Below are 12,989 nucleotides of genomic sequence, written 5' to 3'. Positions count from 1 at the left end.
CCCTAGTGCTTAGGGAAAAAATAAGAGGAACATTTGGATATACATTTTGAATTAACTTGGAAAGAAAATTGCTAAAATCACTTTTAGTTGTGTTCTGCATTAAGAATTCATGCAGTAGCATTTCTTGTTGAATTAGCAGAGTAATATTTACAACAGCCAGCTAAGATAGTTTTATCTATCTTATAATGTGTGTGGGTAGAGGACTTAGGCATAAGTGCAATGTTTGCCTGTGATTATATAATAAATTCACAGCTTATCCATTTGAATTAGATGTTTTTCAATTCATGTTTAACCTATATTTGAAATACTTGTATTCAATACATAAGGTGTTAATTATGTCAATAGAAGAGATAGGAAACTGCATTAGTGATATATATGTCAATGCGTTGATTTGTACTAAAAATGTTTAGTTTAAAGAAGTTATAAGGAATCACAAATATGAGTGTGGAAAATGTAATGTAGTTGTGGATGACCCTTTGCATGAGTTGTATTGGGAAAAATAAATAAATTAATAATAATAATAATAATAATAATAATAATAATAATAATAATAATAATAATAATAATAATAATAATAATAATAATAATAATAATAATAATAATAAATGATTCCCCAAAGAGGTAAAAGGCTGCACTTTGCTAGAGTTATTCTTCCAAACTGTTGAGGAGGGGGATTGGACTCCATTGCCTATATTTCCCTTTTCATCCCCATGGTTCTTTAGTGAAAATTATAACCCAAGAACATATAGATCTGTTAAAATGTTCCCATTCTCACTTTCCATATTGGGAATCCCTAGGTACCATGCAATAATCTCATCAAATAATTCAAGCAAATGTTGGTGACATTGAGCTGAAGCCAAAGTTCAAGAAATTGTACCAAGAGTTTTAGTTACAGAAAGAAATTTCTGATCACTACCCTGCACTATGGACAGTGGTTAAGAAGCTCCTTGTTGCATTTCCAACATCATATTTGGTGGAACATGGCTTCAGTGTGGTCTCCAAGCAAAGAAAATGACTCCAGATTACTGAATGTGGTGATTTAAGACTCCTGCTAAGTGACTTAAAACCAGACATTGGGAAACTGGTATCACTTCATCAAGCCCATCCATCACATTAAGAATTTACTGAACAGTGAAGTAGTTACTAAATTTTGCTAAGTTTACTAAGTTACTAGTTACTAAGGTTCTTGATAAATGACTATCAGACTTTGAAAACCTGGTATCACTGGATCATGTTCAACAATTTTGTTGAATTAACTAACTGCAAAGGTTTTTAAATTGGATTTTGAATAAATGTGCAATTAATTGTTACAGTTTTGAATTTTACTGTTACTATCTTTATTCCTTCATGCAAATCACCCAGTCACATGACTCCCCCAGCCACGCCCGTCAAGCCACGCCCACAGAACCGGTCATAAAAAAAATTGAATTCCACCACTTGCTGGGGGGCACTGAGGATCAGTTTGTAGCACCAAGGGGGCGGTGGACTGAAAAAGTTTGGGAACCACTGGTCTAAGTGCTATTGCATATTTAAAAAATCCTATTTGCTATTTAACAAACAGCCAGCTCCTATTGACGCCCCTTTTTCCATTCATCTGTTAAATTGAAGATTTACATTATTGTTTTGTTAAAGCCTTTAAAAAAAAACATCCAGAAGACTGCAATGTTTCCAGAATTCAGGTTTAACTCTCCCTGCCACTTCCCAAACTACTGTCTGTGATTTATTATTTCAGTAATTTGTATGGTGAGAGTTCACAGACCTAGAATAAGTCATTCCATTCAGTGCTTGCTTGTATGAATGCTCAATTGTTTTATGTTCTTTCGTCACAGTGCAGAACATTTTCAACTCAATTCCAATTGATACTTTCGCATTATGTAACTTTTTTTCTATCCTGTAAGATTTTTTTTTATTTTAATTTCAGAGTAATAAGATTAAATATATATAAGACATGCCTTGTATATGTATTTTCTGTGTATAGCATAGCTAAAAGTCAAGATTTATTTTTGGAAAAGAATCCTGTTTAACTGTATTTTGTAACTAGAATTTATTTAAACTTAAAATATACTTCCGTGTAGGCATAGGGTGGATAACAAAGATTTATAAAGCATGAAATCCAAATTATAAGGGCTCTGGGATTTAATTATGTGAATGGATTACACTGTGGCTTTAAACATATGTTGGACAAATATTCATAGATGCGTACTGAAAATAATTGCGGTTTTGTTGCTGCTTCCCATCATACACAATTAGTTTACAAATCTATAGAACAACTTCTGTCATCTCCTGATCAGAACAAAACTAGCAAAACTTAGTTTCAAATTTCTGAAAATCTAAAGAAGTTTATGTTTAAAAGCATGATTTAGCACTAGGGAATTTCTTACAAATAGCTATGGTTTAGAGTTAGACAATGCATTAAATTTGCAAGAAGTCTGACGAAAAGCTTTCAGCCAAGAATGTTAAATCTTTCCATGAGTTCTTATAATTTCCATAAATTCAGTCTTGGTTTTGCAGCTTCCAGATAATAAAAACTGAAGGACCTTTAGACAAAAACTAGATGATATTATTATCATGATGATGATGATGATGATGGTGACGACGATGATGTTAATCTTTGGTGAGATTCACAGCCTTTGGGGCTGGTTAGTAGCTCAACAGCTCGAGTCCTAACCAAGGACCTAGGAACTGTTAAGGTAACGTTGAAGGATATAAGTTGTTCCAAGTAGGGTGGTTTTTTGTAGAGTCAGAATGTTCAAGTCAGATAATTTAGAATTTTCAAATAGCAAGGTAGCCCTTTAGGTATTGCTCTAAGGGCTCCAGTTACAATTGGAACAACACATGATTTCTTTTTCCACAGTTGCTCAACCTCAATTTGCAAGTCCTGGTATTTTGTGATTTTTTTCTTGCTGTTTATCTTCAATTCGTGCATCACCAGGTATTGCAATGTCAATGAACCATACCTTTTTCTTTTCAATTATTGTTATGTCAGGTGTGTTGTAGGCCAAGTGCCTGTCAGTCTGGATTCTGAAGTCCCACAAGATCTTGACTTTCTCATTCTCTAAAACCTTCTCAACCTGATGGTCCCAGTGGTTTTTGCTGTACTCAAATCCAAACTTTTGGTACAACTTCCAGTGAATAATATTAGCAACACGGTCATGGCGTTGTAGGTAGTCAGTTTGTGAAATTTTTCTGCACCCACTGATCAAGTGGTCGACCGTCTCGTCTTTCTCATTACAGAGGCAACATTTGCTGTTGGTGGTAACATGTTGAATTTTTGCCTTCATGCAGTTTGTGGCTAAGGCTTGTTCTTGAGCTGTCAAAATAAACCCTTCTCTTTCATTATTATTATTATTATTATTATTATTATTATTATTATTATTATTATTATTATTATTATTATTATTATTATTATTATTATTATTATTATTATTATAAGCAACAATAGGATAATGCATGTTCTGTTTCTACTTAAAACTGTTAGAAATATCCTGATTTTTTAATGGCTAATCTGTGCACTATGAAATTATTTTTGTTGATTCAATCTCAAGTTAAGAAGTACTATAACTAAAATATGTGGGAAGTAAAGCAGTGTCAAGCAAGGCCACAGCTCATCCTAAATCAAAGCATGCCAATAGGGACCAGAGGGAGGTGCATCTTTGGCAGAGAAACAGCTATGAGTGTAAACTTGTGAAATGTTGACACAGCAGTGAAAAGAGTTGGCCCTGTAGCCTCCTCAGGATATGAACTGAAATGATGGTCTCTTCCTTTCCATCTGCTGATTTATGCTTTCCACCTCTTACCCTGCAACACAAACACTTAAAGATTGTTTCAGCTATTTCATGGATAAGAAATTGGAGTAAATCATTTGGGTGGAAACTTCGTTAACGGTTAAAAATGACATAAATCAAAGAAAGCCCAGTGAAATTTACTTCTGCTTAACACAGTTTCTCTAACCTAACGGCTAGCAGTAAAATAGAAACAAAAGCAGAGTTTCAGCTATGTGTTTGTCAGAAAATGATCTTTTCTACATGTGTATATACTCTGCTGGTCCTGGTATTTTTAAAGCTGAAATGGCCAAAGTGATATCTAAATATCTTCCATAAGAGATAGATGGATAGATAGATGATAGATAGATGATAGATAGATGATAGATGATAGATAGATAGATAGATAGATAGATAGATAGATGATAGATAGATAGATAGATAGATAGATAGATAGATAGATAGATAGATAGATGATAGATAGATAGATGATAGATAGATAGATGATAGATAGATAGATAGATAGATGATAGATAGATAGATGATAGATAGATAGATGATAGATAGATAGATAGATAGATAGATAGATAGATAGATAGATAGATAGATAGATAGATAGATGATAGACAGACAGACAGACACACACAGACAGACAGACAGACCTATCAACCTACCTGTAGGGTAATTGTTGCAGGGAAACTAGTGTCCACTTCACATGCTCCTTTTATTTTCTTCATCTTTTGATTAAATTAATATTTTTATGGCATTGTAACTATAGATCAGGGGTCTCAAACTTGCGGCCCTGCGTGCTGGCACCACCCCACCCAATTTAGCGAATGGGGAAAAAAAGTCCTGCTACGTCATGTGAGTTTGACACCCATGCTATAGATTCAGAAAAATAGCTCTAGCCATTCACACATGCAAGTAGCATGATGAATTAATATAAATGGATGGCTACTGTTGTGCAATGAAAGGTCACTTTATCAAAACAATTGTTCATGTGATTCCAGGTGGCATAGATCACGCCAGACTGAATCATTGTTTCAGCTATAGTTGTTTAAAAGGTGCATGAAGAAAGCTGTGACATCATTGATTCGCATATGAACGTATTTGACTTTAGATCTATCCACTTAATAATTTTAATTGTTTAAATTTTATAGTTATTTATGATGTATTTTGATATGGACTGTACACCGCCCCGAGTCCCTTTCGGGAGAGGGGGCGGTCTATAAGCGCTAAGAAATAAATAAATAAATAAATAAATAGATAGATAGATAGATAGATAGATAGATAGATAGATAGATAGATAGATAGATAGATAGATATCCTTTCTGAATCACGAATTGGGGGTGGAGGAAGCTGAGACCCTTACTGGACTACACCTCCACCATTCCTGCCTATTGGCCATTCCATCTGCAGTGGAGAACATAGGGCCTCAACAATGTGACCTGGGCTTCACCTGCTACAGCAATAATCTCTTGGCCAAGCTATGCATTTTGTTTTGATATTAACTTTACTTTTATCTTCTGCTTTCTCTTCTCTGTCTTTTTATAAAGCCAACCTTTGTGTTCAATGTTCTATCTGACCCTGAACTATGAGACAGATTATAATTATCTGATGTTTCTGCACGAATGCCTTGGCATTACAATCAGTGTCACCTGTTCACGTTTTAACAGAGAGTGATGGTATTATTTAACATATACAGGAAGTATAAGAGTTGGTATGTTGTTATAGGCATTGCCTGAATTTTCATACAAGCTGTATTACAGGGCAGATGATGTGGCTTGTTTTGCAAGTCACATCTGAATTTTTCAGACCAACCTTCTGTTTCATAAAGCATGAAATTGATACATAAAGCAAAAATCATTTGTTTATTAAAGAGACTATACGAGTCTGTTTCATTCATTTTCACTGGAGGAATGAATCCTTTCCCACATATTCATTGTTGGTGTATTTTGTGGCACTGCTGTCCCACCATTTTCTGAGGAGATGTACTAAGGAGGCTTAACTTTATTTTATCAGCAGAAGAAAAGTCTAGTGCTGAGATAGATGTTTGGTCAAAGTCATGCAATAAATATGTGGCTGAATAAGACTTCAAAATGAGTCTTCCTGGGCCTCGTCAATGCTTCAACTACCAGGTTATTTTATATTTGTTTTATCTCTGCTGGAATACACATGCCTCTCTCAGAAAGTTAGCACAATGATGTAAACTAAAACGAGGAAGACTGGGTTCAAATTCACTCTCAGCCATTAGATGATGCCAGGTCAATGACATATCATATCCCACAGAGTTATTATAGTGCAAGTAAAATATAATTGATCCCCTGTGCCTGGAGCTCCTGGTGAAATGGTGGATATATTAATAAATAGGCCAATAAGAAAAGGTATGTTGCCTCAATGTGGTGACTGTGCAGAACAGTAGTTGGTTTCCTTAAGTAATGTTACTGGATAAATGCTTGGAAATAATGTTTTAACAACCACTGAACCTAATTTGCTTTCAATACTAAAAATCAATTTTCAATAATGAGTAACAAAGAAAATTAAATGATTTACCATGTACTGCTACTTTTATATTCAGTTTCTAAAATCCACAATTATTGAACATTGTGTATTTGTGCTGATAGTAAGTATATTTTCTAATTTAAAACTAGTTACTACAGCCATATTTATTATTAGGTCACAAACATATGAAGAATTGGAAAAACATATTTTATTTCTCTTTTTTAATATCACATTTTACTGCGTTTTGAATGACATGTATCATTTTTTTTTAAAGGTGGTCTCAGAAGCTGCTGGGCAAGGAGTTTCAATTGATGCTAACGACACATTTAATTACTGGAACTGGCCTAATGCTGTCATCTTTGCTGCTACAGTGATTACAACCATTGGCAAGTATCAGTTTGTCCATATGGAGGTTCATTTATATATTAAACTATATAGTGTAATACTATTTAATAAAATGAAAAAAACTGACACATTGTAAGACGCTGGAGGGGTTTGATTATATGCTGCCTTAGTTTGTAAGTCCTCAATTTCTCTTTTCCTTTTTAAGACTGGCAATTTAGAGACACAAATATTGGCATCATGAATAGCTCTACCTGCCCTAGTAGGAATAGATTCTCTGTTTACTGACTTTGAATCAATCTATCATGTAAAACATAGGGAAAGAAAGCACAGGAGAAATAGAGATTTCTATGGCAATGTTTTTCTTCCATAGAAATGCCAAATAATTGGATTTCTAAATCCATTCTCCTGAACATAAAGCCATTTGTTTTGTGAGAAGATTATTTTTTTTCAAAAGCCATGCATTTCAATATGGTGGCTTTACAATACCGCAGTGAGAAATGTTTTCCCTGCATTGGTATTGCTGACTTTGATGGAAAAAATCGCAGAATAAATATGATAACGGAACTGTGGGATGATATTTTTTTCAGGTTTGCTTTTGTGCTATCCCTGTAAGATACAGAAAAAACATAAGTGTTACAAAGTTTGTTTGTTCTGATATAGAACACACATAGTGCTGGAAAACAAACTGACCAGGGAAAGTGGGAAAGGGAATTAGAAACCTTGCTGATAAATCAAATAAAACACCATGTTTCATTTGTTACTATTATTAAAGTCTATTTGAAATTTATGTGATAGTTCCTCTCTTCCAATATTTCCCATAAACAACTCAAGAAAACCAATACAACATTTTTATAGTTTGGCTTTTACAATGTTTACTAGAACAGGGGTATGCAACCTGTGAGCTGTGGCCTACTAGTGGGCCATGAGCGGATTGCAACCCTGCCAGGAAAATGGCTGGCGACTGTGTGCATGCACTCCATTTGCATGAGCAGCATGCACATTCATGCCAATTGCACAAATGGAACCACATGCATACACACTTGATGACTGCTCACACAGAATCATCCCATCTCCCCCATCAGCCCACAAAGCTGGAAACATTGGGAAACTTTGTAGTAGAATAACAATAGCAATACCACTTCATAGTGCTTTTACAGTCTTCTCCAAGCAGTTTATAGAGTCAGCCTATTGGCCCCCAACAATCTGGGTCCTCATTTTACCCACCTCAGAAGGATGGAAGGCTGAGTCAACCTTGAGCCTGGTGAGATTTGAACTGCCAAACTGCAGCTAGCAGTCAGCTGAAGTAGCCTGCAGTACTGCACTCTTAAGCACTGTGCCACCTCGGCTTGAAGATGAAGTTAGATAAACACTCCAGTCATTAACAAAACAAAAATCTATAGGAACCAGTGGAGTATTCAAGCAACTTGAAGAAGAATCAGAAATATTGTACAATATTCTTAATTTTACATTTTGTAAAATTTACAGTTTGCAAAGCAAACTCAGCAAAGAAATGGCAAATGTTCAACAAGCTTTAGAAAAGAAACGCAAGACTTCATTACTGTTGCATGCTGGATAATTGAGAAAGCCAAAGAATACTAAAAATAAGTCGTCATGTGCTGAATAGATTATTAAAAAGCCTTTGAATTGTCAAATCATGTCACATTGTGGAATGTGCTTTAAAAAATGAGAATCTCAAAATACCTCATTGTTCTTGTGAGAAACCTTTAGGCAGGTCAGGAAGAAACAGACTGGCTCCAGGTTGGCAAAGGAATGAGGCAAGACTATGTAATCTATTATTTACCCAACCTATATACTGAATATATATTAAAGGAAGCTGGTTTAGAAGATGAGCATGGCTTTAAAATTGGAGAAAGAAATATCAGTATCAATAACTACTATCAATGACATATCTGATAGCTGAAAAAGCAAAATATCTGCAAATTAAACATAAAGACCAAACTAATGTCACCATGCTTTAGAATAGACAACTATCTTTGGAATTAACAATGAAGTTATCAAAGTGGTGGATAGTTTATGCCTTTTAGGATCAACCATCAGTAATAAAGGAACAAGCAGTCAGAAAATATGTCACAGATTAAGAGTAGCCATGAAGGTCTTGGAAAAGTTATTCAGACACCCTGATATGTCTATAACTATAAAGTTCAGAATTGCAAGGGGAATTATATTATTTGTGATATAGTTGGACTTCAATGGAGCAAGAGAAGGAAGCATATTCATGCTTTTGAACTTTGGTGTTGGAGAAGATTCTTGAGAATATAATGGGCATTCAAGACACAAAATCTGGGATACATTATGAAAAAGACCTAGCTGTAGAGAAGGTTAGGATTCTGGGAAAGAGGGAAGGAAAGAGGGAAAAAAGACAATCAGCAGCCAGGTGGATAGACACAGTTGTAGTGGCAAATGGTCACCGTTTTAGGGACAGACCATCATGGAAAAAATCTCTTATCTATGAGGTTGCTAAGAATAAACTTTATAATTTTTTCAGCATCTAATCATAAAAGACAAATTACACCTTTTATTATATGGGACTCTCCTGGCATGGTTAACTTTTTAATCGCAATATTCTTTTTCAGGTTATGGAAATGTTGCTCCAAAAACTCCCGCTGGGCGACTTTTCTGCATCTTTTATGGACTTTTTGGTGTTCCACTCTGCTTAACATGGATCAGTGCTTTGGGGAAATTTTTTGGTGGTCGTGCCAAGAGGCTGGGCCAGTTCCTAACAAAGAGAGGAGTAAGCCTGGTAAGGAATTCTGTTTAATTTGCTTCCAGCACATTATTAATTATTGGAATTGGATTATAAGCAATCTCAAGAAACCCCAACTTAAGGAAGGATTCTCTCTTTAAATCCTAACTAATAGTTGATGTGATTTTAAAAAAAATCTATGCTGCAGTTCCACATCTCTGCCCCTGGACAAAAATAGTAAATATATATATTTCTATTAAACACATAATTCTCCATAATTTTGGATTTGGGGCCCAGAATTGCCACTAAATTTTCTGTATTAACTGTTGTATAGCAAGGATTTTTTTTCTTTTCTTTTAAATTCTCTAGATTCGAGATTCTGCTTTCTCAACTAGGCAAAGAATTTATGTTCTGCCCATCTTATGCAACCTCTGCTTTTTGCTATGTCAGTTATCTGTTTCCTGTTCCTTGGTGCTGTTTATAACTTCCTTGACTAATAGGAAAGCTGACTATAAACAATAATAAGCTTAGCAGTTTAGATTTTAGTGCAACATTCACCCAGCCAAAAGCATAATGCCCTGATGTAAATTGATGATGCAGCTGCATCTGGCATATTATGTTGGGCTCTGGTCCCCCGACTTCAAAAAGGGAATAGTATAATCAGAGGCAGTTAAGAGGAAGGCAACTGAAATTGTCACGGGGCTATAGCTGTTTGTCTATGAGGATTTTTCATTTAGAAAGGAAGTGAATGACAGGTGACATAATTGAGGTACACAAAATTTTGAATGGTGTGAATAAAAAAATGCTGGACCAATTCATAAAAATCACGAGGATCAGAGGCTTTGCATCTGAAGGCCATCTGCTAGAAACCAGCAGTCTCCTTGTAAAATTGATTGGCCTTCGTAGGAATACACTGCTGGACTAGATTGACAGGGGTCCAATCCAGCAGTTTATGTTCCAGGCCTGAATATTACCTTGTTTTAACAGATCACGTTTTATATAGTCTTGGAAAGTGCATTTGGTAGATAGGCATTTCAGTGATGAAATGGGTCAAAAGAGAAATGGGGAAATGAGAAATTATAAAAGTGTTATGAAAAGGACATTTCTCAAAGAATTTCTACAATTTATTATTATAGTTGGTGGAATAGGGATGGAATCAATGAGAACACTTCACCAAGCAAAAAATGACACATATAGGACTTTGTGCACACATATGAAACGGGAAATAAAGTAGAAATTTTCAACCTTGTTTCCTTCTGCACAAAATATCCAGAAATAATAGCAACTTCCTATAACTTATAGTTATTTTGTTGTTGCTGCAAGACAGTATATCAAAAATATGATAGGATGGACTTTCTAAATATGGGGGGGGGGGAATCTACTAAATGTAGATTGCACTGTATGATTGATCCTTTTTCCTTTCTTCTGTTTATTACAGAGAAAAGCACAAATTACTTGCACAGCTATCTTCATCGTTTGGGGCATTCTAGTCCACTTGGTTCTTCCTCCTTTGGTTTTTATGGTGACTGAAGAATGGGATTACATTGAAGGCCTCTACTTCTCATTCATTACCATCACCACGATAGGATTCGGAGACTATGTTGCTGGTCAGTAATAAACTTGTCATTTGAGTAGCTTCTAACATGAATATTTTGTGAATTTTCAGCAGTTTGGCTTTAAGATTTTAAAACATGTAAATAGAAATGAGAATTACTAAAACTAATTACCATTAAGATTATGTAGTATGTTCGTCTCTGTACAATGCGGAGACTCAAGACAAAAAAAATGGGATGAAAAAATTATCTCAGGAACAACCATGGCACTGTGTGTATTTGCTGTTCTGCTTCCTCTAAGCCAGATGATATCTACAATGCTTTCATTGTCTAAACTTATGGGCGACTTGACAAATAAACAAGCCTATATTGTAAGATGTTATTTATTATTTGTATGTGATTGAAGTTGAAATAATCATAATTCTAACTCTGTATAATCATTTAGCTAATGAACTTTGAATGTTTTTTCCCTAATTTCCAGAGTAGACAGCTGTCATCTTAGTATCTGAGCCTCAGTTGACTACTGAGGTCTCAGAAAGGGGATAAGCTAGACTTTTAGAGATTTGCCGAAACTTGCTGTAAATGTGCCATAAGCAAAACTTATCCAAGGAAATGTTGAGTTTTTAGTAATGTTAATCGCCTACAGGTGGTACAGTAGCTGAATTTATATTTATTTTGCTGTGTTTTTTGTTTTTAGGTGTGAATCCAAATATGGACTACCACTCCCTCTATAGATACTTTGTGGAGCTGTGGATCTACCTAGGCCTTGCTTGGCTTTCACTGTTTGTCAATTGGAAAGTCAGCATGTTTGTAGAGGTTCACAAAGCAATCAAGAAACGAAGGAAGAAAAGAAAAGAGTCCTTTGAAAATCACTCTCCCACTCAAAAGGTTATTCAGATGTCAAACACGAAAGATATCAAAATATTCAGTTTCCTTTCCAAAAAGGAAGAAAGTTACAATGATCTCATTAAACAGATTGGAAAGAAGGCTTTGAAAACAAGCAATGACAAAATTCTCAACTCAGAGCAAACCAAGCCAACCTTACAGCATACCAATAAAGATCTCAAAGTGATGTACACGAGGAACAATATGTTTGACTTTGACAATGTTTCTCTTGGACTGCAAAACTATCACGTGATGAAGCATTTGGCTGACAAACGTCTTGGGGACAGCCCAATAGAAGGCAATGTGTTTGTAAATCAGCTGGACCGGATCAGTGAAGAAGAAGGGGAAGCATGGGATTCGCGGGATTATCGACCTTTGATTTTTGAAAATGCCAACATAGCATTTGTAAATGAGGGTGATGATGAAGAGGACGATCTTTCAGATGATGAAGAAACTTCAAAGTCTTCAGTAGATGACAATCTTGCACAGGAGCCTCAAAGCCCCCAGAAACTGCTGAAATTTTCATCCTCTGATGAATCTAACTTTACCAGTAATGAGATGGAGATATCAGTGCCTTATGAACAGCTTATGAATGACTATAACACATCAGATACTGCCAATGCTGCAACGTGAGAAAAGTGGGAGTTTCTTGAAATCATATGATGCAAATTGTTAATAGATAATGATCTAAATCAACAACCATAAGTGAAGAAGAAGGAATATCCTGTGAGATATTTTCCACCATTTCCTTCTGTTAAGCAGACTAAAAACACGTGTTGCCTGGATCTTAAACCTTGAAGGTTCTCTAGGGATTTGATGGTTTTTGAATTTAAGAGAGGAAAAGCCTAAACTGATTGGGCCTGTCTGTTCTTCCACTTTCTTTCTTTCTTTCTTTCTTTCTTTCTTTCTTTCTTTCTTTCTTTCTTTCTTTCTTTCTTTCTTTCTCTCTCTCTCTCTCTCTCTCTCTTCTTTCTTTCTTTCTTTTACTTTCTTTTACTTTCTTTCCTCCCTCCCTCCCTCTCTTTCCTTCCTTCCTTCTTTCCTTCCTTCCTTCCTTAAGATTGCAATCAGACTGGTTTTGGTTGATTGTAGGCCATGGTTGCAATGGATTACTGCACTAACTCTTCAGTCCTGAAGAAACTGAATGCAAATCATGCCAAGGTTCAGAGGGGAAAATATTGATGGATTTATCACAGTCACATCACAAAACTCTCTTCAATTTTCCCTCAAGGGATGCTT

General features: G+C 35.4%; 1 protein-coding gene across 1 annotated transcript in view; it reads left to right on the top strand.

Moving 5' to 3' along the window:
• Window positions 1–12,668, top strand: part of KCNK5 (potassium two pore domain channel subfamily K member 5) — a 39,979-nt gene extending 27,311 nt beyond the window's left edge. Inside the window, exons 2-5 of the mRNA XM_081944814.1 lie at window positions 6,538–6,649; window positions 9,203–9,369; window positions 10,751–10,919; window positions 11,563–12,668. Of these exons, the coding sequence (XP_081800940.1) occupies window positions 6,538–6,649; window positions 9,203–9,369; window positions 10,751–10,919; window positions 11,563–12,383 (1,269 nt within the window). The 3' untranslated portion in view covers window positions 12,384–12,668. The remainder of the gene's footprint in view (window positions 1–6,537; window positions 6,650–9,202; window positions 9,370–10,750; window positions 10,920–11,562) is intronic.
• Window positions 12,669–12,989: the final 321 nt, after the last annotated feature.

Source organism: Natrix helvetica (assembly GCF_964273705.1).
Source record: "Natrix helvetica genome assembly, chromosome: 2".
In the NCBI taxonomy this organism is placed as follows: Eukaryota; Metazoa; Chordata; class Lepidosauria; order Squamata; family Natricidae; genus Natrix; species Natrix helvetica.
The sequence above is the reverse complement of the archived record's forward strand: the minus strand, read 5'-3'. Positions and strand labels throughout refer to the sequence as shown.